Below are 26,413 nucleotides of genomic sequence, written 5' to 3'. Positions count from 1 at the left end.
AATGTTTAAAAAATATGTAATTAATACAAAAGACAAAAACACATAAATTTTGTAAAGACAGATGGATTAACATTCCTCAAGAGATTAAAGAGAGAAACTCTCTCTCTCTCTGTCTCCATGTCTCTCTCTCTCTTTTGCCCTGCCAGTACAAGACTGCCTGAATTTGTCGTTGTGGTAACTCTCTCTCTCTGATTTGGTTGGAAGGGTCAGAAGTATGTATGCATATATTTTTATGGGTACTAATGTTTAAGATGACTTTGAAATGAGATTAATAATATAATTTCAAGATTAATACAATACTAGGATCAACTACTTTTTAGTAGTGTCCCTAAAATGAATTTACTTTGGCCAGTCAGCATTCAGAAATGTCATATGTACTAAAAATTTTAACACAAGGTGTTTTACTTAAACATAGTTTCCGTGATAGAGCAAAATGAGTGAAACAAATGAAATATGCTGTATACAGGCAGTCCCCGGTTATCGGCAGCCTCGGTTATTGGCGATCTGGTTTTGTGGTGCTTGTCTAGCGACGACAATAACTGGATTTTCGGCGTCGATATGATGTAGGATGATACTTTAAGTATACATTTGGTATTTGAACTCTCAAGATAGGGAGTTATAAGTATTTTTGGATGGGAGTTCTAAGTATTCGCGAATTTTAACTATTTCATGGGGAGGGAGGTCTGCAATGCATTCCCTGTGAATACGGGGGTTAACTGTAATGAACTAGGCGTATATTTTATGTATATGTTTCTGCATTTTATGATAATTCTGAATTTATATTTATTGTGCAGGTAGTATTTTAGGATAGTACTACTGTATAGAGCATATCTAAAGATCGATGGGACACGTACATACCTCCAAACAGAATGCTAGGTTTGGAAAAGATTGGAAATATGTATTTGTTTAAAATTTCACAAATTTTACTAAAGAAATGCATAATTCTTTAAATTACAGTATATTATTATTACTATCATTATTATTAATTCAATATTATTAATCTTATTAATATTTGAAAATTAGTACTTATTATTAGGTAAATAATTTATTTATCATACAACCATGGTTAGTCCTCACCATCTCCTATAAATTTATTATAAAATTCTTGTGCCATCATTCTCTCTCTCTCTCTCTCTCTCAGTATGCATATATTTTAATGAAAAAATACTGTAATTAGTGAATACACAGTGTTGCTCTAAGAAAAAAAGCGAATTGTGATAATTTTATAAATACAGCCCAAAGAAAAATCCACAAATTAGTGAAATTTCCCTGTGGACAAGTGAATGATGTGTTCCACAAAAACCTACAAAAAATGAACGCGGGAATGTGAAACGTGTAAAAATGGGGGGGCGGCCACTGTATTGTAATGTTTATTCTTGCCACTTCGTCTTAATTTACCTTAATATTAAATGAATCAAGCCCCTTTTACTGGGCCTCTTTGAAAATTGGAGTGAGAGGGTAGTCTTGCCCCCTCTCAGCTAGACAAGAAATTCCACTGTCTTTAGTGTCTACTGTCTGCCCTTCCCAGCTAGACAAGAAATTCTACTGTCTTTAGTGTCTACTGTCTGCCCTTCCCAGCTAGACAAGAAATTCTACTGTCTTTAGTGTCTACTGTCTGCCCTTCCCAGCTAGACAAGAAATTCCACTGTCTTTAGTGTCTACTGTCTGCCCTTCCCAGCTAGACAAGAAATTCTACTGTCTTTAGTGTCTACTGTCTGCCCTTCCCAGCTAGACAAGAAATTCTACTGTCTTTAGTGTCTACTGTCTGCCCTTCCCAGCTAGACAAGAAATTCCACTGTCTTTAGTGTCTACTGTCTGCCCTTCCCAGCTAGACAAGAAATTCTACTGTCTTTAGTGTCTACTGTCTGCCCTTCCCAGCTAGACAAGAAATTCTACTGTCTTTAGTGTCTACCGTCTGCCCTTCCCAGCTAGACAAGAAAATCCACTGTCTTTAGTGTCTACTGTCTGCCCTTCCCAGCTAGACAAGAAATTCTACTGTCTTTAGTGTCTACTGTCTGCCCTTCCCAGCTAGACAAGAAATTCTACTGTCTTTAGTGTCTATTGTCTGCCCGCCCCACCCCCCAACTGTTCCCATAAAAATTCTGGCTTTTGTGATTTCCTGTGTCTTCAATCTGTTTTCTCTGGCTGGTTCACTCCTTTCAGATATATACTGGTAGGAACTGGAAAACACTGGCCCCAAACCAGTTTACTATGGCCAGATGAGGTCAAGGCTGACTAAGGAGGCAAGCGATGGGTCAGATGTTACTAAGGAGACAACGAGGATAGACCCTGTCAAGGGCACAGATATGCTCTTCCCCTTCTGGTGCAGCGGACCCATAGCATACTTGGATGCATTGCTCCATTCATACTGCGGAAGAAGATTCCCATTACGACTGGAAATCAACCTTGCTCATACTACAAGGGCACATTATATATCAAGCAGTTACATGTCTGAAAAGGGGTTCCAACGAGCCTATTTTTCCCATAATTTTTTCAATTTTCTAAACTCTTTTACTAAAGTCCCTTGTTTTATATTTTAGTGATTCGCGTCTTTGTGTATTAAATTCCTTAAGCAGTTATTCAAGAATTAAAATCCATCCTTAAGCCTCATAAACAATTAATTCACTAGGCTGTGCATAACTGACACACAAAGTGGCTGTGTAGGCTTCAGTTATAAACAGCACATTGTCTTGCCAAAAACTATAAGTTTGCATTTTAAATATTTTCAGGGTAATAACAGATGAAATATCAATAGTGATATAATATTCTCTTCTTATACGTGCTAATTGTTACAGATGAAGCATCAACAGTGATGAAATATTCTCTTCCTATGATATGTGTGCTAATCATCCTTGGAGTTGGCTAAACTTGTAAGGAAATACTGTACATTAAATCAAGTAGAGCAAAAACGAAAAACAGGAAATGTGATACTGAGCTAAGAAACACATGTAAGAACGCACAGACTATGTAGAGGTAGTGATGTCAACATTGATGAAATGCCACATGTAGATGTAAACACACACACAGTCATACAAGTAAAGCTTCCGTGATATTATGAGGTGAAATGAAAAATTGTAACTTCCCATAAAACAGAAAATGATCAACTACTTTTTAGTAGTGTCCTTAAAATGAATCTACTTTGGCCAGTCATCATTAAGAAATACCGTATGTACTAAAAATGTAAACACAAGGTGTTTTACGCAAACAGCAAGTTGTTTTACACAAACAACAAGGTGTTTTACTTAAAACACAGTTTCCATGATAGAGCAAAATGAGTAAAACAAATGAAATATGCTGTATACAGGCAGTCCCCGGTTATTGATGGCCTCGGTTATTGGTGATCTGGTTTTACAGTGCTTGTCTAGTGACGATAATAACTGGATTTCAGCGCCCATATATGCTTATCGGCGCTGATACCCACCTAACAGAGTCGCCAATCCCTGCTTGTCAGTGCCAATAATCGTCGATTTCCGGTTATCATCATGCTGCTGGGAATGGAACTCCCGCTGATATCCGGGGACTGCCTGTATATCAATAAATTTTGTCCCCTAAACATGAATTCATCATATATACATCTTGTGTATTATGCAAGCTGTATTTTCCATGGAGAGAGAGAGAGAAATACAAATACATATTAAAAATATTTACAACACTAGCAACAGTATGTACACAAAGGCAAATAAAGATTAATTCATAAACCAGGTCATAAGAATATATAGTATAAGTAATCATTCAATTAAAATCAATCATAAAAAAACATGGGAAATCCTCACAAAACATCGGAGCTACAAACCAATCAACAACTAGCAAAACTGGCACCCTGCCATGTGATTGGCTACTTCCAACCCTCCCAGCCAATAGCGTGACGTCATAGAGCTACCCTGCTGTATGACTGGCTACTTCCAACCTTTCCAGCTAATAACGTGTCATCATGGAGCTGTGAACTTCCTGGAGTTTTAGGTTCATATTTTCAGGTTATCATATGATACATTTCGAGAGAGAGAGAGAGAGAGAGAGAGAGAGAGAGAGAGAGAGAGAGAGAGAGAAGAGTTGTTCACAACGGTAAAACAATTACAAATGTCAGGACAGTTTTTTTTATGGAATAGATCATTATTGAGGGATTTTACTTTAACAATTTATTGATATTTTGCTGTGTTTACATTAACATTAATATCTGAAAATTGGTAAATAATTTTTTATCATAAAATAACATGAAAATGAAGTAATTAGTGAATATTGCTCTATGAAAAAAATCTGCAAATTGCTGAATTTTCCATGATATATTTGGAGATACATTCCACAGAAAACTCAGGATTAACTGAAGGTGCAAATGATGATCTGTGATCTAGCACGGACCCACTGTATATGTAATCTGTATACATATAAGTAATCCCTCAATTATCCAGATCACCATTATCTGAAACTTGCCACTATCTGACACACCCGGACCAGGGATCAAGGCCCCAAAGATATATGATACAGGTCAACCATCACTAATCCAGCAATCATTAATCTGGTTTTATCACTAATCCAGTATTAATAATGGCTAGTGCAATTTAAAATTTCCAGGGTCACTGCACCAACCTCCTGCTACTGTCTGTTTGTGCTACCTGTGTGTGTTTGTACCTTATGCACCCAATTGCGTTTATCTTTTGGGTTGTAAAAAAAAATTAGAAAATTCAATAAAAATATGAATGAGAATAGCATGAAATATAAATAAGAAAATCATAAGCATAACAACATGAAACAATGCAAGCTGCAGCAAGTTCTCCAACTCCAGAGAATGAGTTTGTGGGTTCGTTCATACCCTACACACATGATTGCATTTATCTTTTGGGTAGTAAAATTACAAAATGAAAAATGCATTAATATAAAAATGAGAACAGAAAATTGAAATTTAAAAAATCATAAGTGTAATAACATGAACCAAAACAAGTGTAGCATGTTCTCTGATGCCAGCAAATGAGTTTGTGCATTTGTACATACCCTGCACAAACGACTGCATTTGTCTTTTGGGTAGTAAAAATAAAAAATTAAAAAATACAGTAAAAATATAGATGAGAATAGGGTAAATTATAAATTTTAAAGATCATAAGCCTAACAACATGAACCAAAACAAGCTGTAGCAAGTTCTCCAACACTAGATAATGAGTTTGTGCATTTGTATGGACCCTACGCACATGACTGCATTCATCTTATGGGTCACAAAAATAATATAAGAAATGAGAAAATATAAACGTTACAACAAACCAAAACAAGCTGTAGTAAGTTCTCTAACATCAGAGAATGAGTTTGAGAGTTCATACATACCCTACGCACACAATTACATACATCTTTTGGGTCATTAATATAAAGAATGAAAAATAAAGTAAAAATATAAATGAGAATAGTAGCATAAAATATAAATCTACAGTCAACGCCCCATATTCACGGGAACAGGGACCACAAAAACATGCGAATAGTTAAAATCCACGAATGCTTGACATCCCCCTCTAAAAAAGCTTATACAGTAATTGGCTATTTAAATACTTCAAAAACCAAACCAGCCCCTAAAAACTTTTATAACTGCTTATTTTAATAGTTCAGACACCAAATGTATACCTTAAACTATCGTCCTCCACAGAATATACCTTAAACTATCATTTAAACACTTTAATATCATTTCAAAGTCATATTACAACATTACCCTTAAAAACATATGGCTTACAGCCAAGTGTGAAAACTATTCAAGTTACCCCTATTTTCAAATACATCCATTTTCTCTCATACCTTAAACTATCGTTCTACACAGAAGATACCTTAAACTATTATCTAAAACACTTGAATATAATTTCAAAGTCATCTTAAAACATTACCTGTAAAAATATGTGGCTTACAGGTAAGTGTGAAAACTATTCAAGTGACTCCTATTTTCGAGAGCATCCATTTTCTCTCACACTATTGACGCAGTCCCATTTTCTTTGTAAAGCTCATGGGGAGACCCTGGGAAGTTAATTACTGTACACAGCACCTTAATATTTAATATGTATTGAAAAAAGAATACATTTGATTGAGTTTGCTGTGTTTATATTAATATTAATGTTTGAAAATTAGTAAATAATTTTTCATCATAAAAATTTTATTTGGTCACAAAAATAACATGAAAATACAGTAATTAGTGAATATTTTTTGATGAAAAAATCTGCAAATTACCAAATTTTTTGTGAATAATTCAGAGTTAAGTTCCACAGGAAAGTCAGTGAATAGGTGAAGCCACGAATAGGCGGGGATCAACTGTAAATAATAATAAGCATAACAACATAAATCAAAACAAGCTGTAGCAAATTCTCCAATATCAGTGAATGAGCTCATGCGTTCGTATACAGTATACCTACACACATGACTGTTTTATCTTCTGGGTTGTAAAAACAAAAAATGAGAAAATGCTGTAAAAATAAAAATGAGAATGATGTAAAATATAAATTTTAAAAATTAAGCATAACATGAACCAAAACCAAGCTGTGTGAAGCTCTCCAATGCCAGCAAATGTGTTTGTTTTCATATGTACCCTACACACAAGCTTGCAATTATCTTTCAGGTTGTAAAAATAAAAATGAGAAAATACAGTAAAAATATAAAATATATAAAAAAAGATCCAAGATGAAGAAAATGGGAATCCTGAGTCCTGCACTTAACATGTAAATGTGCTTAGTTGCAAAATTCCAGCTCTTCACTTTGGAAGCGGCAGTGATGAACTTTCTTGTGTAAGTCAACAGAATTACCTGTACCATTTTTTTTGTCTATGATTAAAAAAAATTCCACTTGATTTTCAATTATTTCATTTTTCATTATTAACCAACTTGTACCGATTTACGTGGTGGTTAACTGTTAGATTAAGTGTATTCTAACCTAACCAGTCTGTAATCCAGCAAAATCCCTAATCAGGCATCGTGCAGGTCCCAATGATGACGGGTTAGTGATGGTCAATATGTACACTATATAAAGATTTCAAAAAATCTGAGAGAACTGCACTCTGATGTTTGGCATTGCTACGCAGCCTCAAAAAAATGTTGGTAACACTGCCTCTATTCAGACTGACTGGGAAAGGGTATTGGGGAGTGGGGAAGGCCTGGAGAAGTTCCCATGGTGGGAAAACATTACAAATGGTGGGTCAGTTGGTTTTTTTTATACATGTTAAGATGATAATATATCAATATAATACAGTATAAATGGCCTCTGTAAATAAGTTTCATTACCATTACTTTTATCTTAAATACAGCTGTACTGAAATAGCCTATTTAACTCTGACAAATGGACACTATGAGTGTAACAACTGGACTAGTCTAGGTTTCTAGTTCACACTTAGCCTACACATTTTCATCTCATGTATGGTAATACAGTCACAACTGATAAGGAAGTTGCTATATAAAAATACATTAATTGGTCATAAAACCACACTAGGCTGTGGGTAAAAACAGGTAGGGTACCTGCCTATTATATAGATTTTTCTTCACACCATTCTTCAGATTTCGCCATTATCCGATAGACCCTTGGCCCTATTAATCCGGATAATTGAAGGATTAGTTCTATGTATATACAGGCAGTTCCCGGTTATCGGCAGGCTCGGTTATCAGCGATCTGGTTGTACGGCGCTTATCTAGCAATGAAAATCAGCAATTTTCGGTGTTGATATGCGCCGATTTCTGCTTAACGGTGCCAACAATTGGGTATTGGCACCGATACATACCTAATAACGGCACCAATCTCCAGTTAGTGACGCTGGTAAGTGCCGAAAATCAGTGAATTTTGGTTATTGGCGATTTTTGCTTATCGCCACGCTGTTGGAATGGAACCTTGCCAAATAACTGGGGACTGCCTGTATGTATGTATGTGTGTGTGGGCATATATATATACAGTAAACCCCCCGTATTCGCGTTCTCATGATTCGCGGACTCACGCATTCACGGGTTTCTCTGTGGAACATATGTAGCCATCATTCGCGGAAAATTAGCCCATTCGCTGTATTTTTCACTGAGAAATATTAACTAATTACTGTATTTTCATATAATTATCATGAATAAATGCACTTTTTGTGATAAAACTATTAAAAAACTCAGGTATATGCATTTTTACAGGGTTTTTCTGTGTTTAAACTATCAAAATGGGCAGTTCTAAGTGTTTTTAGAGGGGTTTTGAGTATTCGCGGATTTTAGCTATTCGTGGGGGGAGTGTGGGACGATCCCCACTAATATAGTGGGTTCACTGTATATATATATATATATATATATATATATATATATATATATATATATATATATATATATATATATATATATATATATATATATATATATATATATATATATATATATATATATATATATATATATATATATATATATAGGCAACAGGCAAGTGGCAAATGCATCATCAGGAATCCATAAGGCAAGAAGTCTTCAAGGTTCTTTATTAAAAAATGTTTCGTGCAATCCTTTGCACATCATCAGTCTGCAATAAATTATAAACAGCAGCTAAAACTAAAGTTAAAATAACAATTATTCTACAGACAAAAAAAAATTTTGTAACAAAGTTAACAAAAAGCTGCAAATTTATATTAAAAAAACTATTAAAATTAAACAAGTTTTTTACGAAAAATAAACTGCCCTTCAATACAATACAAGAGGGAAGAATGGCCTGAAGAAATGTCAATCCCCAGACAACATCTTAAGCGAGAGAGAGAGAAACCGCAGAAGTGTTACTACTCAAATTAGGGGACATGTGCTTTATATATAATGACTCAAGAGTAGCTAAAAAGGCAGTTTGATATGTAGCACTGAGAATCAAAAAATGTGCTTTTCAACATGAATTTTCCATTTAGTGGCATGTGTTCTAATGCTAGAAAGTTCTGGGTTGGATATGTGGGAACCTGTACGATAACTGAGTCCTAAGTGGCTGTAATAGCGGACTTGCAACAGTCTTTTACTGGAACCAACATAAGTACCAAGACATCTTGGGCATTCAAATTTATAGATAATGCTGGACCACATAAAATCCTGTAACTTATCCTTATGAGAAAAAACATTCCCCCCGTACTTTACTGAAAGTCTTCTGTGGATTTCAGCTCCTGGTACACCTTCAGACCACAAAAAACGGATTACAGAGCATTGTTCTTCTTTGGTGCAAATGGAGAGTGGTGCGTCCATCCTTACTTCTCAACAGCACAGAGCGCACTGAAGTGGTAACGCTGAAACCAACCACAAGGGAGGAGGGCGGAGCCATCTACAACCCGACATAGCACACAAAGCCATACAGCCTATTCACAAACAATTAGAATAAAAGTGCGGATACTTATTGACTTACCCTCGTATATATGCACATACATGAAAATATATTATTTCCGAGGTAGAGCGAATTGGATATTAAAGGACGTTTGTAGCTTACAGATTGTATATGAATCACGGTGATGTGATAAAAAGTCATAATATGGCTGCGTGCGACAAACGCATTACACAGTTAGCATGGCAGAGGTGGGTGGATAGCATCTCTAAATAAAAACACCTGAGTTTGATGGGGGATTTGTATATGGAAGATAATATCCACTTATATCTCACTTGCTGGCCACGTGGGTTAAGCGTCCAATGTAGTCCTGAGTTCTTGTCCTTCGCTGGTTTGAGCCCATGGGACGACGAACTTATCATCAGCTAAAAAATTCCCCTTCGGTAACATATATGAAAATATATCATTTCCAAGGTACAGCGAATTGGATATTAAAGGACGTTTGTAGCTTACTGATTGTATATGAATCACGGTGATGTGATAAAAAGTCATAATATGGCTGCATGCGACAAACGCACTACACGGTTAGCATGGCAAAGGTGGGTGGATATCGTCTCTAAATACAAACACCTGAGTTCGACGGGGGATTTGTATATGGGAGACAATATCCACTTATACCTCACTTGCTGGCCACGTGGGTTAAGCGTCCACTGTAGTCCTGAGTTCTTGTCCTTCGCTGGTTCGAGCCCACGGGACGACAGAACTTATTATCAATTAAAAATTCCTTGGTAACATATATGAAAATATATTATTTCCGAGGTACAACAACAGCAAGGACATCCTTTTCACAAGGTCCAAAGACCCTCTTATTGGGGAAAAGGGAAAGCAACACCTGGAATTCCTAACAAGGCCAAAGGCAGAGGAAGAGGCAGATAACAATAGGAACTGTAAGGTCGGGGTCGGCTTCGACAACAACACAGACAATGGAAGTCTTCCCTTTGGGTACACAGCATTATTTTCAACGGATTGGGGTGGAAATGGTCTCATCCCCCCCGCCCCCTTTGAAGGGGTTCTTCCAAAAACCAGAACCCTCTATGGAAATTAAGTGCAGAAGGCCATGTTAAAGGGAGCCATAGAGAAACATGCGTATATTCGCCACCAAGAACTTCTCTTCAAGGTCCCCAGAAAGGATTCCTCCGAACGAAGAGTGATCCTAGACCTATCAACATTAAACAAGCGCATTGTTTGCCAAAAGTTTCAGATGACTACTGTTGCCCAAGTAAGTTCAATCATTCCAAAAGGGACCTGGACAGCTTCTATAGATCTGAAAGATGCATACTGGCATGTCCCTATTGCCGTTCCCTTAAGGTTCCAGATAGGGAAAGATAAGTACAGATTCAAAGTCATGCCCTTTGGGATAATCATTGCCTCAAGAATTTTTACAAAATTAGCAATGGTAGTTGTTCGAGAACTCGGACAAGAAGGAATACAACTAATAGCCTACCTAGATGATTGGTTAATCTGGGGGCCCACAAAAAGAGAATGCTTGAAAAGCCTAAGAGCAGTGGTCAACAGACTCACGTCAAAAGGTTTTATAACATATTGGAAAAAATCTCGCCAAATGCCCAGCAGATGTTTTCAGTGGCTGGAACTGTGTTGGGATACTCTTCACAGCCTGTTGTCTCCCCCCATCAATACTCAAAACATAATAAGGATAATAAGGAAAGACCTCAAAACGTTCCTTGCACAGCCCACAGTTTCCAGACGGCAACTGGAATGTATGATGGGCCTGCTATAGTTTGCATCAGAAACAGATCCAGTACCCAGATTGCAACTGAATAATGTGAACAAATTCTGGCTATCACATGAAAGAAAAGAGATGTGAGACTGACCTCATCAAAAGAATCAAAAAGTTGTCGAGATACTTAGGGCTTGGACCCGGAAGGAATCTCTGATGAAACAGGTCACCCTGATTCCATCTGTACAAGTGACAATAAACACATATGCCTTGTTGACAGGCTGAGGAGGACATTGGGAGGAATGTCAGGTGCACACAGGTGGTCAGCTACTCTGAGGAATTGTCATATCAATGTCCTGGAGCTGATGACTGTCTTTTTGTCTGTCAAAAAACTCAAACCTTCAGAAGAGAGACAAATTTTGTTGGTTCTAGACAATGTGACTGCAATGTCCTGCATCAAGAGGTTGGAATCACATTTAATCTCCTCTCAATATGATAATGCTAGCCATCCTTCAGATGGCACAAGCAAGGAAGTGGCATTTGTCTGCAATTCACCTCACAGGGTCTCTCAACGTAATAGCAGACTCTCTATCAAGGAAAACGACACCCTCAACAGAGTGGATGTTGACAACCACTCTTTTCAAACAATAGTCAACATGCTTCCACAACCAGAAGTGGCCCTGTTCGCCACATATGGGAATCACAATCCCCAATGTACAGTGTGTCTCCGAACTTGGACTGTTAAGCAACAGCATGAGATGCCTTCCTACAAGACTGGAACAAATGGAGGACGATACAGTAAACCCCCGGTATTCACGGGGGATAGGTACCATAACCCCCCGCAAATAGCTAAAATCCGCGAATACTTGACACCCCCCTAAAAATGCTTATAACTGCATATTTAAACAGGTCAGACACCAAAGACTACCTATAAAACCATTTATAACTGCCTATTTAATGGTTCCAACACCAAATATATCTTAAACTATCATCCTAAAACATTTTAATATAATTTCAAATTCATCTTACAACATTACCCTTAAAAATACATGGCTTACAGCTAAGTCTGAAAGCTAAACTCAAGTCCCCCCCACATTCAATCAGAGCCATTTTCTCTCAGATTGAGGCTGTCCCATTTTCTTTTTACAGAACAGGGGGAAACACTGGGAATTTACAAGTTCAGTATGAACTTAAATACATTAAAAAATATAAATTTTATGATATGCTCTGTTTACGTTAATATAAATATCTGAAAACTAGTAAATCATATTTTTATCATAAAAAATGTATTTAGTCATGAAAATAACACCAAAATAAACTACATTCAAACAGAGCCATTTTCTCAGAGTATTGAGGCTGTCCCATTTTCTTTTCACAGAACAGGGGAAACACTAGGAATTCACAAGTTTGGTACAGTATGAACTTAACCACATTGAAAAAATATATTTTATAATATTATACTGTGTTTATGTTAATATTAATATTTGAAAATGAGTAAATCATGTTTTTATAATAAAAAATGTATTCAGTCATGAAAATAACATCAATGAATGAATGAATGATTTTGAGTTATCTGGCATCGTGAAAAATAAAATAAAAATACACTACATTTAATCAGAGCCATTTTCTCTCGTAAAGTATTGAGGCTGTCCCACTTTCTTTTTACAGAACAGGGATTCACAACTTCAGTATAGTATAGTATTTACTTAAATACATAAAATACAATACATTTTATGATATTATTCTGTGTGTAATATTAATATCTGAAAATTAGTAAATCACGTTTTTATCATAAAAAATGTATTTAGTCATGAAAATAAATACACCAATTAGTGAATATTTCTCTATGAAAAAGTCCACGAATTGCAGAATTTTTTGCGAATAATTTGGGGATATGTCCCACAGAAAAATCCACAAATCAGTGAAACCATGAATTATGAGACCGTGAATATCAGGGGATGACTATACCTTTTTCCTCCATTATCCCAGATCTCGAAGGTTTTGAGTAAGCTTCTAACCTTCAATGGAACAGCTTACTTATTAGCCCCAAATTGGCCAAACATGCATTGGTTCCTATTACTCCAACAACGGGCAAAGAGATCAATTCCACTACCGTCTGCTGTTCTATCCCAGGCAGTAGGAGGGAAAGTCATTGAAGCATTTCTGAGCCGAGACCTTCACGAGTGGATTTTTTAAATAATGTCTATTGTGAAAATTACTCACCCAACATTCCTAGGTACCTATTGAAAATACTACGGATGTCATCTATCCAACAATACCAGTCCGTATAGAAGATATGGTTAGATTATATCCATACTGAGAGCCCAGTTGAGATTTCTATGGAAATGCTTTTAAATTTTCTTATGTACCTTTTTGAAGACAAATGCCTTGCTGTTACAACAATCATGGCATACAAGGCAGCATTAACAGAATCCTTACTTTATGGGTTTGGCATTGACTCTAGTATAGAAACTGTCACTTCCCTTCTGTGGTCTTTTGCACCACAAAGGTCCACTCCTGAAAGGCTTCCAATTACATGGTCCCTGAACAAGGTGCTTACACTTCTATCAACCCCTCAATTCAGGATCCAATACAACCACAACTCACATGCTGCAAAAGGCAATCTTCTTGATTGCATTAGCATCAGGAACTCGTATTAGAGAACTGGGGTGGGCTCTCTTAGACTGGGACGATACTTCACACAAACAGTCGACCAATTATTGTTGTCCCCTGACCCATCATTCCTGACCAAGAATGAGAATCCTTTAAGAAGGATATCTCCTATTCTGATAAGAAAACACAGTTTAGCAGACAAAACATCATGTCAGGTTCAAGGGCTCAAGGTTTACCTAGATGTCACGGCAAGTATCCCAGAAGGTCTGATTTTTCTACATCCTAGCAAATAAACCACTCTTTCTACAAGGGCTGAGAATAAATTTAGTGTCCCTCATCAAAAATCCACTCTCCTTTCCTAGGTCACATGATATTAGGAAAGCAAGTACATCGTTGGCCTTCTTCAGAAATGTCTCTTTTGAAGAAGTCTCTGAATGTACAGGGTGGTCATCAGACAGTATTCTTGAAACATTACTGCCACGAGCTAAAACAAATTCGATTAAACTGTGTATCAGTAGGTGTAGGTGGTATGGTCAGTCCTAACCACATAGGCGATACAGTGAAAAACCAGGGGTCTCTTTGATGGGTGGGTATGCTAACTATCACTGGGGAAGGTGCAAGACTGCAACCAAACCCAGCATGCTTAGGTTAGTCACTGTAGAACTTCACACTAAAAACATAAGTTCACTGTTTAGTTTTTTGTTCGTTACCAAAACCTGAGGGGTATTTGGAATAAAGAATGGGGTTTGAAACTTGTGGATTAACCTCAGATCAGAAATGTTTTTTCTTTGGATTGTTGAGATTAAAATTTGAGAGCTTAAGCCTTTTCATCACCTGTTAATTTCTTTGTAAAGCTCCCTGAGGACAAAACAAGAGACTACACTATCAAAAAACAGGTTTTGACGTAGGAAAAACCTATTTTTGGTAGTCGCTGTCGAGTCCTCAAAACCCTCCCACTTCCCTGACGAAAAGGCATAGGATCATCCTGCATTGACCAACAGAAAGTAATGGCTTCCTGGTCTTTGTGCCAGTCTGTTTGTCAACAATATGACAGACTGTGCATGTGCGATGAACACTTCTTCTTCTAGGAAGTTTTGATGACGGAAAAACGGGTACAGCTTCGCTGAAGATAAGGCAAAGTGCCCTCTTATCTTTGAGTCCATTACACACTCCATCACATTATGTTGTTTATCATTATGACACAAAACCCGGCCATGAGACCAGCTAAAACTCCTTGAGGACTCCATAGTGACTACCAAAAATAGGCTTTTCCTAGGTCAAAACCTGTTTTTTTTATATTATATATAAAGTACATACACACCAGTAATCTCTCAACAATCTGTATTATCACTATCTGGACATCAACAATATCTGGAAGACCTGTTCATTATTTGGGTTTACACAAAGCAAGAGCAGGGAGTTTGTTTACACAAATGCAAATTTGTTAATCATCAATAATCAAAAGATAAGTTACTTGCCATGAAAGAGATTAAAGATATTCATTTAAATAGTATCCTTAATTATCATAATACAGAAGAGACATGAACCCCTTTTGACATATCTATGAAAATGATATTACCTAAGTATGTGCAATGCTCCTAGCACCACTTGTTGCAGAGTAAGCCAGGATCAAACATAGTGCTCAGAGAAGATAGACAAAACTTCTATTAACAGGAGCTGGCATATGAAACTTTTACATTCCATGATCACTTGAGATAGTGGAGTTTTATGAGTAAAATGAGGCATGCCATCCAAGCTCAGAATACTTTTAATACCAAAGATCAACTATCATACTCATGATTTAGCCACTTTGTCATTCAGTGGCCTGTCATTACAATACAAGATGAGAAAACAAATGGAAGAGAGAAGCAAAACAAAAAATATAGGGCAACTGGACTCAAAAATGGGGAAAATATTCCGATCTTTCAATACTGTAGCTCTTTTACACCTTTAGGAAAGTCCTCCCCATGTGAGAGGGATTTTAAGCATGGTATCACCATGACACTTGAGATATGTAAATAGTTGCACAGTTTTTAAGAAAAATACACTCTTACTTGCCAATATATAACATTTTTGTGAGTAGTATTTCCAAGGATATTCCCTGGGTAGTTGTGAACCAAGTTGCTTATCTTCATATCTGTACACAACTTTCATCAAGAGGTATTACTATAAATATTGTATTTACAGTTGATTTACAAATTTAATTATGTTACGGCAAAACAAATACAGCAGCTGAAGTTAAAATTTGATCTACAACTACGGACTTTGGAAGATGAAAAGCTGTGGCTAACCCTGATGAAATATCCATTCCTCACAACTGCTCATGTTAATTTATCAAAATACATCCATTTGGATATAAAAGGGTAGACAATGTAATTAATAAACAAAAACCGAGGTAAAAAAATTAATAGAAATATGGGGGCATTTGCCAAATAAAATAAAAGCAGCAAAACAAACCTAGGATGTTACTGGCAGCAAGGGGATCAAAGGGAGCAGCAGCTGCAATGGCAGCAGAGTCAGGACTGGCAGCTGTGGAAGAACCAATACCGGTACTGGCCACACTGCTGTCACCGCTGTCACCTGCAGCATTCGCATGAGGAGCAAGAAGGCGTAGCAGTCGAGCCTCAAACTGGCCTAGGTTTCCCAACTGGCTGTCTCGTGCTGAACCTTGACCATCTAACTCTGTTAACAATATATTGGCATGTGTGCTACAATGGCTAAGATTACACATGGTGAAAAATAGAGGATTCATGAACATAAAAGCAAATCACTACAATAAGGCAAAATCTAATGCATCATGCTACCTAACAAAATAAGCAATCAAAATCACTTAAGTCCACATAAAGGTGATGCAAATATAGAGTATCTCTTGTGTTTTTAAGACGTAAATAAACATGCTAAAGCAGATACCTGTATAGCATTTAATAAAAGTAAAACAAAAGCAAAAAAAGGACATTACATTTTATGCTGCTAAACCTATATACTTAGGAAAAAGATAAAATTCAAATTAGAGTCAGATATTCTAAACAGTCTTCAAACTTTAATTTCTCTAAATAAAAAAATGACCACCAAACCAAGTAAGGAAATACTGTTAATCAATTGAAGTAATTTGTTAGCTGCTCCTCAGTTTGAATCAAAGTAGTTATTATTCATCAATTCACTATAATTCACAAGCACAGTTAAGTACAATGTCAACTGCATGATGCCTAAAAATGCACAAAAATTAAAATAAATAGATAATAAAAGCACGATCAAAACTTGTATATATATAAAAATTATAGAGACTTTGGTAGGGCTCTTAACAACCCTTAACCCAAGATGAGAGTTCTGATATTTTTAACTAGTAAATGACCCTGAAACAACTACATCTTGCCGAATGGTACTTAAAATTGCATCATAGGGCAATCACTACTGATACCAATACACTGTGTATAACTAGTATTTTCACTCACAATTTCACATTCTAATTCTGCTGTAATTTTGCTGTGTTAACTGTAAATGGCCAGATATTTTTTGTCACATTTACCAGATCATAAAAGTCACTTATAGATTTTTAAAAATGTTGATGTAGTTATGTTATCCATAAAGGGCATGTTATACTTGTTTTTTCATATAGATGGTCATCATACTTTCTGGAATTTTGCTTGTCAAATCAACAGCTAAATGACTTATTCCTCTGGTATCTACAGTACTCTGTCAATATGATAAAAATTCTCCAATAATACAATCCAGCTCTACTCTCCACATACCTTTCTTGCAATATTTTGCATCTTCTATTAACAATTTCACTCCTACAAAATATATAAAGTGTACTGAAATACATGTAAAAGCAAATTTCATGAAAAAATTATGAAGTCCTGCATCATTCTCACACTGAAAACAGAATGGTCTAAGTGATGCCATTCTATTTCTTTTTTGAAATCAACAACTGGATAGGTTTTAAACAAGTGCCACCTAACATGATTTTTTTATCTGCTTTTCTCATTCTTTAAAAGAAAAGTCTAGCCATAACAAAAATGTTTCTTACGAGATGCTTTTCATATAGAAATGTACCACTTTCCAACTTTCCCAAACAGTCATAAAACCAAACCTCTCATTCTACTTGTGCGTGCAGATCACTGAGTGATGATTAGCCAAGAAATGGCATTATTAACCAAACAAAAACTTCTTTCAGTTTTCTTCTGAAGATGGAAAGAGAAACCCACAAGATTCTTGTGTATAACTTGTTTACTGGTAAATATTTACATATTACTTTGATCTTGAGTACTTTCAGGTCCTAACTGTGACCCTTTTTCAAGAGATGAGGTAGTCAGGCTGGTTCAAGGCCCAGCAATCTTCTGGAACTTCTTCTCCCTGTGCTGTCATTTATATGATGCTTGTCCTGGTTTCCATTCTCTTGAGAGTTATTAATCTCCTCCTGTCGGTCTGATATCCTGACCATCAGATCAGGATATCAGACCGACAGGAGGAGATTAACAACTCTCAAGAGAATGGAAACCACGACAGGCATCATATAAATGACAGCACAGGGAGGAGAAGTTCCAGAAGATTGCTGGGCCTTGAACCAGCCTGACTACCTCATCTCTTGAAAAAGGGTCACAGTTAGGATCTGAAAGTACTCGAGATCAAAGTAATATGTAAATATTTACTGGTAAACAAGTTATACACAAGAATCTTGTGGGTTTCTCTTTACAATGGCATTATTCTTAGAAAAAGTTGTCTTCTTTCAGTTGACAAATTCCATACCATTTTTGCCTTAGTGAGATGGAGCAACAGTTTCAGCTGGTCACTGTTACAGCACCCCTTTACACTTCTTTGCAAAAGACTGACATTTCTAGTAAAATTTTGCCATTTCTTTCATCTGTTTTTCAAAAGTCCTTCCATTGACAGTACAGGTATCCTTACAAGACTGACAACAGTGTGAATATGGTGATATATGAGCTTTTACTGGGATCACTGTGAACAATCACATACTGTACTGTACTTATTTACATTTATGGAATTATAAATGCACTTTAAGAGCAGTCTTTATTTTTAAAGATAGTTGGTTTGGACAAGTGTTTTCCAAATAATTACAGTTGGCAACTGGCTTTTTACAAGTTTTTAAGCAACTGACAGCAAATCTATTAATTCTTTATTAATTTAAAATCTGTACTGTATTTCCAGTAATTTTATGATTACACTTTCTCATTCAGGTCATTAAATAAAAACTTTAGATAAAAAACTGTCATGTTGTTACTGATGAAATGTGATATGTATATAATCAACAGTTAAGATGTTGCACTAGTACTCAATTCCACTAGTACTCAACAAGTATACTTTTATATTAAGCATTCCTTACACAAAAAGTGAATAACTACTATATTTACATAGAATAAACATTGTTTTAGCATTAAAGTAATTTGGAGATTATTTAAACTGTGTACTCTATACTCTACGGGAAGATGTTATGTAAGCAAATACCGTGTAAGATATATTCTGCCATTTTATATTAGGGATCTAAATCTATTCAAGTTCTGCTTAACACAGGGAGTCTTGGCACCAAACCTCCATATAAGTATAGTCTAAACTGTATCTTTTTGATTCTTCTGTGCAATCAGAAACATTAGCAAATTTCTCTAATGTTCACACCATTTGTTCTTCTGCTCCTTTCTATTCTCCATTATCTCCTGCCAATAATTACCCAAGTTCTCCTATTTCCCCAATAATAAAATAAGTTCTTCTAATTCCACAATAATTAAGTCAATCATTTTATTTCCTTCAATAAGTTCTCCCTCTTCCTCATCAATTTTACTGACAGTTCCCTCTCTGCCAATTTCTGTTGCTACCTTCAAAATGCTTTTTCTCTATATCATTCCAGGGAAAGACTCCAAGTCATTCGTGAATTCACAACAAAATAGCTTTCTGATTTTAATTCAAACAAAAATACTTATAAATATTACTGCAACATCAATGCATTTTCTCACACAGTCAACCACTTGATTTTACAAGTCAAGTTTCATCAATTCAAAACCACTGGAAAGTGAGGAGTCCCCAATTGGTTGAAATTTTGAGTTCCTAAAGGATAACCTCTTAGCAGCGGCTGACCACCTCATCATCCCTATAAAACATCATGGATGCTTGCTCAAAACATTCCTGCAACACTCTCCAAAACTTTCCAGACTTTTAAACATGAAACACAATCTCACACAATGATTTAAGGTTGGTGTATTGAAGCAATTTCCTGCTTTTTCATTTTCAGCTATATTTTTCATTTTACTACAATACTGTAGCAATATCTTACTATACTAAAAGATGTTACTCTTATACTTACAAGTATGTCTATCAGCATTTGTAGCAATTACTGCTTTCTTCAGAGACATTTGTAGACACAGGTCTATGAAAGTACACTAAAAAATTGCAACTGTGATTCCTGTCAAATGTTACATGCATAATGTTATAAATGCAACTTTTCATGAAGGGTGCTAACGTGAATTGTTTATTCGTTGCATTTTGGATATATAGATTAAAAAATGCTGGATACGAAATACATTTTTTTTTCAGTAGTGTAAATAAAACTACCTATACTGTACTAGTTCTAAGGCAGATAGAAAACAGACTATAAAACCAAGAGGGCTCCAAAGGGAAATCAACTTGCAGAGAGACAAGTTATAAGAAAAGGTGATAAATAAATAAAAACAAGGGAATAGGAAATAAGACCAATACACCTGAATTCAGGTTACATCAGCAAAAAGTAGGAACGAATTTGCTCCTTGCCTGAACATTTGGAGGTCAGAAGATTCCAAAACTGTGCTGGGCAAACTATTCCACATTTTAGTTATAGCATATTTTCTTTCTTCATTCCTAGTAGTAAATTTGGGGTTTAAGTGAGCTGGGTCAGTAATCTGCTGATTGGAAAACAATAAAAAAGTTAAGTATACCTTAGTTTTACCAGACCACTGAGCTGATTAACAGCTCTCCTAGGGCTGGCCCAAAGGATTAAACTTATTTTACGTGACTAAGAACCAATTGGTTACTTAGCAACGGGACCTACAGCTTATTGTGGAATCCGAACCACATTATAGCAAGAAATGAATTTCTATCACCAGAAATAAATTCCTCTAATTCTTCATTAGCCGGCCGGCGACTCGAACTTGGGTCTAGCGAGTGCTAGCCCACAACTCTACCAACTCTCCCAACGAGGAACTAGGCTTACAGTAATGTCACCGTTTATTTTTGTATATATGCAACATAATTGTATTTCCTCTTTCCTTCTTCCATTGTATCCATATATATACAGTGTATACAGTATATGCAAGTTACTGATCAATAACCTTACAAATCAGGTGCTGAGCGTTCGCTTGTTTTCCTTCTTATTATTTATGTGAGTCAGTTGTCCTTTCCCACCCATGCGTGACGTCATAAGATAAAAGACAAGATTAAGGACAGATTTTTCCTTTTATTAGTGTTTTTCAACAACCATTATAAAAGGTGTATTTTTTCTCATAACTTCAACAACAACTGTTACTTATTGTGTGTTAGTAATTGTGCTTAATGTTTGTATTCAAACTTGAGTTTCCTCCTTGACTCTGCTTAACAGTGATCTAACGAGATAAACCTATTTCCCTGCATTTATCAAAAGAATAGTTATTGTTTGTAAATGAAATCTACTGGAAGAGTGCTGCAGAATTATTCTGAATTATTGTACAATTCATAATGAAGTAATATTTGACTTAATGTATGACTGCTTCTTCCCCAAAAGTCTTGATTTTCTAAGCAGTCAAACAGTAAGGCCAGGCTACATTTTGTATCAAAACATTTAGTTACAATTCCCACACCAAAGCCAATACAGTATTAACATAAGCTTTTACCAAATTTAATACTTTCATAGGATATAACTAGAAGTACGGTATAGTCATATGCACATAGAAATCAATAACAAAAGAAACTAAAACAGAAAATATTGTAATAATGAACACAAAAAACTTATGCATTTTAATTCTCCTGGACAAACTGCAACAAAACAATGAACTACAATTCACACATGCCATAAAATTCATAATTACTATGAGCTTTTACAAAATATGAAAAGAGATGGTATAAAAAACTTAACAGAATTGAAAATTATTTATGAAAGTAAAATAAAAAATGTACTGTAAAGATTAGCCGGTTATATTTCATTACCAAAACATTAAACGTTAAAACACTGGGCTACAATTCATAAGCTATCATGATGATAGTTAATCAGTAGTCCCTTTATTATCAATGTTCACCTAATCTGCAATCCAGATTGTGATTATCGGACACTCGACATTGTCCAATACACACGGACCAATGCCGCAAAGATATATTATATATAAATTTGAAAAAACATGAAAAAAACCGGCCCCCGGTGGTTGGCAATGCTGCGTGGCCTTACAAAATGTTGGTAACACAGTTTCCACTCAAACAGACTGAGAAAGGGTTATGGGGGGTGGGGGAGACCTCTAGAAGTTTCCAAGGTGGGCGGTCGGTCGGAAGGCTGGGTGCCATGGGAGAGGGGCAGTATGGAGAGAGAACAAGAACTGAGGTATGTTTACATCGAAGCCTCAGTACAATAACACACACACTCCTTTCTTTATTCTTTTATTTATATTTCATGCTACAATATTCTTGTTTATATTTTTACTGTACTCTTTTCTCATTTTTTATTTTTCAAACCAAAAGATGAATGCAATGGCGTGAGTAGGGTATGTATGTATGCATACACTCATTTGATGCCATCGGAAACTTACTACAGCCTGTTTGGTTTTGTCTTGCCTACATATGAATTTCTCATTTTAAATATTTCTCTGGTGATTAGATATGAAATATCAACAGTGATAAAATATCCTCTTGTGTACTGTTATATGTGTGATAATCATACTTAGAGCCAACTAAATTGTTAATGAAATATGGTACCGTAAATCGACCAAAGCAAAAAAAAAAGCAACATGTACGTATGGACTCACTCATTTCATGGCACCGGTGACAACCTGGAATTTGTTTAGTTTTGTGTTTTTATGTTTATAGTACAGCAATTAATATTTCACTAAAGGATATATACAGTAATGAGATATGGTAGAGAGAGAGACAGAGAGAGAACAACAACTGAGGTATGTTTACATCAAAGCCTAATACAGTAACACTCATACACCCCTTCACTATTTTATTTATATACTTTATACTACAGTATTCTCATTTACATTTTTATTGTATTCTCTCATTTTTTATTTTTACAAACAAAAGATAAACACAATTGTGTGCCCAGCGTATGTACATACGCATGCACTCATTAATTCCAATAACCACTTAGAAGTCTTCTTAAAATGAACTTGCTTTGAACAGTTATCATTGAGAAATGCTATTTGCACTAAAGATGTAAAAAGAGGGTTGTAATGTAATGCACAATCACTGTGTATTACAAACCAAACAATTTAATTTTTGGTACATTGTACTAGACTAGGCTTTCAAACAAGATTACCAAACTTTTGGCTTATGTAACAATAAATACCTATCTTTTATAACAAACAGCCATTTACCAAAGAACAATCATAAACAACATCGAGTATGATATAAACAAACGAATCAGGAGACAGCTCTTTTGCAATTTTGAGGGATTTTACTTCAACCAAATGCATGTTCATTTACCTTTGTATAGCTAGCTGTTTTATATTTATGTACAAAAATACAAATAACAATTCCAGTAATATATTAGTTTCTTTAAGGAACTAAAATCAACTCTCCTAATTCTTTCGCTAGTAAGCCCAATCAGCTGATTCTGAGAATGCAAACATTATTTACTGCAAATGGCAGACAGACGATTGGTTTTTATACTATTTACAATGAAGAAATAACATGATAATAAAGTATAAATAAGACTCAATAAGCAAAATATCAGTTTTACTACCATTACCTTGATCTTATATACATCTGTAATAGCCTGTTTGACTTATGCAAATGGATATTTTGAGTGTACTACCTAGCCTAGGTCAATAGTTCACACACATTTTGAATCTCGTGTATGGTAATGCAATATGGTACCAACTGATAAAGTTGATGTATAAAAATACATTAATGGTGATAAAACCATGGTAGGCTGTGGGTAAACAAAGGTAGGCTACCTATCTACTGAACTGTGTCATTTACAGAAGAGAGAAAAAGAAGGGATTGCATTTTTTCAAAGTGTATTTATGCAGTATATTTTGTTACAAATATGGGGAAAAACGTAGATAATTGCCTCTTGCATAAAGTTTTCAGTTTTAAGTGTCATGGTAGTTGTTAGGCATACTGAATGTTAACAGTTATGTCATATTAACAAGGTTAGGTGACCTTGAACACCCCTAGATTTTTTTACTCACCATTATCTGGATATCGGCATTATCTGATGGGCCCTTAGCTCTACTGATATAGATAATTGAAGGATTACAATATACTGACGCAATTCATTAAAACAAAAAAACCATGCTCTCATGGTTGGTAATGCTGCGCAGGCATGTGGAAGTGTTGATAACATTGCTTACAGGAATAACCACGCTGAGAAGGGTTATAAGGGGTGGGGGGGTGGGAAAATAGTTTCTGGGGGTGAGGTGGGGGTGAAAAGGCTGAGCAGATTGGGATGAGAGCAGCTGGCAACACTGCACACGCACAGCGAAGTGTTAGTAACGCTGTTCGCAGGCATAAGCAAGCAGAAAAAGGATTATGTAGGTGTGTGTGGCTGGGAACGGGAGTTTCTCAGGCAGAGAGGGGTGATAAGGCCATGCAGGATGAATTCAAAGGGGTAGGTGGCTGTTTGATTTCTTGAGAGCCTTCACAGTTGCTAAAAATACTTTTTGTTTTGTTTTCCTGGTTCATGTTTGTTCACATCTTATTACTGGATATCAACTTGTAATAAAATAATCATGCACAATGCAAGAGAGAGAGAGAGAGAGAGAGAGAGAGAGAGAGAGAGAGAGAGAGAGAGAGACACTAACAAGCTCCCCAACATACAGTACCTATGACACACACACACGCACCCCTTTCCTTTCCCCTGTATCATTTCTCATTTTTTATTTCTTGGCATTTGCTTGCCATAATTTTTACTGCATAAAATTATAAAAAAACCAGTTAAAATGACAACACACAAGAGAGAGAGAGAGAGAGAGAGAGAGAGAGAGAGAGAGAGAGAGAGAGAGAGAGAGAGAGAGAGAGAGAGAGAGAGAGAGAGAGAGAGAGCACTTTCATGACTGTTATTAGCTTAAAAGCATGATGTCACTTGACACATCATCTTATGTCACTTAATCACTTTTAAATGGCTGATATGAACAGGTCATCAGTTCAACAGCATATGGTAGAAGGTGTGTGGGTGGACAAGCATTTGTATTTTTGTTAAGCTTTCCCATTATCGGTGGACATACATGCTTCATTACATGTCATTGTGATTCTTTTGCTTTTTAATGGCAAGTAGCTATATGCATCATAAACATATCTTTCTCTAACTGGCTACATCCAGAAAGTATCAATGTACTCAGTAACATAGCCCTTTTTTTCTTCATTGTTCAGTCATATGTGATGTCACTTTTCTGAATGGTTATCAAGTGTCTGCTGTATATGTGATGCTTTCCACACAACACATGGCCTTTGTTGCAGTGCCTGCAGCATTGCAGGTGCTGCTACTTTGGTCTTTGGTGCTTTGTATTATTTGTATGGCACCATCTCATCCTAAAAGGGTGAGAGGGGCACTGACCTGTCAAAGGAAGCTTGAAATTGTCAGAAGAATAGAGGCAGATTGGTCTATGGCAAGAATGAGAATGAGAATAAAGAGGAGGTGGGGGTAGGGGGCTCGTACACCTACTCACAAGTTTTTAAAAGTCCGGCTATCTTAAGCAGTTTGGGCAGCAAAACAGGAAAAAGTGATACCCATCTTATATGGCTACTATAATGTGTGTTATCTACTAGAGAGTGAAAATGATTTTTCACTTTTGTACAAAGTGTATCTAAACAGTACATTTTATTACAAAACAAGAAAATAGGCTACAGCATGACAAATTTAGGAAGAGACTTTAGCCGCTGATTTGAGTCAGTGTGCTGATGCCATATACATCATTGTCCAGTATCAGATACATTCATCTTTAATACAAGATAAATCAAGTCATGTGCGGTGTTAGGCATACAGTATATGCTCTCACGCTGAAATTTATTTTGTATTTAAATTGTCATTATTATTTTCTATTAAAATTTAAATAATACACCTAGAAACATGGCATATGTTTTGACAAATGCTGCCAGTAGTGATAACAACTCAACACAGGTTATTTGTGGGATGGTTAAGATGCTTAACCCATGAAGAAATTGAGGATTATTCTCTAATATACCATTTTTAAGGGCCACAGTTTGATCCACAGTTAACACATTTAGATTACTTTGACACATGTTATTTATGAAATACAGCTAAATTTCTGCATTAGAAAGAAAATCTTTATGTTTGAAAGATTTCATCATGACAGAAAATTAGGATTTATACGAAGCAAAGAATCACTTCATAACGTTTTGAAAAAAAATTGTTTAAACATAGCAATTACAAAGTGATAAGAAAATGTAAATACATGAGGTAAAATAAACATTTGTATAGAAAATGAAAATAAAAAAAAGTTTTACAAATAAAAAGGCACATCTACTTGAAATATTTAAGGCCTAAAAATTTTCACAATTTTCTTAGTGCTTTCACATACAGTATTTTGAATTTTATGTGAAATTATGTAGCTACACTATATATATATATATATATATATATATATATATATATATATATATATATATATATACATATAT

At 35.7% G+C, this 26,413-nt stretch overlaps 1 protein-coding gene across 1 annotated transcript in view; it reads right to left on the bottom strand.

Moving 5' to 3' along the window:
* Positions 1-26,413, bottom strand: part of hiw (highwire) — a 1,788,684-nt gene that overhangs the window by 1,230,323 nt on the left and 531,948 nt on the right. Inside the window, 1 exon segment of the mRNA XM_067112237.1 lies at positions 16,064-16,288. Within this exon segment, the coding sequence (XP_066968338.1) occupies positions 16,064-16,288 (225 nt within the window).

The sequence above is a fragment of the Macrobrachium rosenbergii genome, chromosome 2 (genome assembly GCF_040412425.1).
Source record: "Macrobrachium rosenbergii isolate ZJJX-2024 chromosome 2, ASM4041242v1, whole genome shotgun sequence".
Taxonomy (NCBI): domain Eukaryota; kingdom Metazoa; phylum Arthropoda; class Malacostraca; order Decapoda; family Palaemonidae; genus Macrobrachium; species Macrobrachium rosenbergii.
Note: the sequence above shows the minus strand (reverse complement) of the source record. Positions and strands in the feature narration are given on the sequence as shown.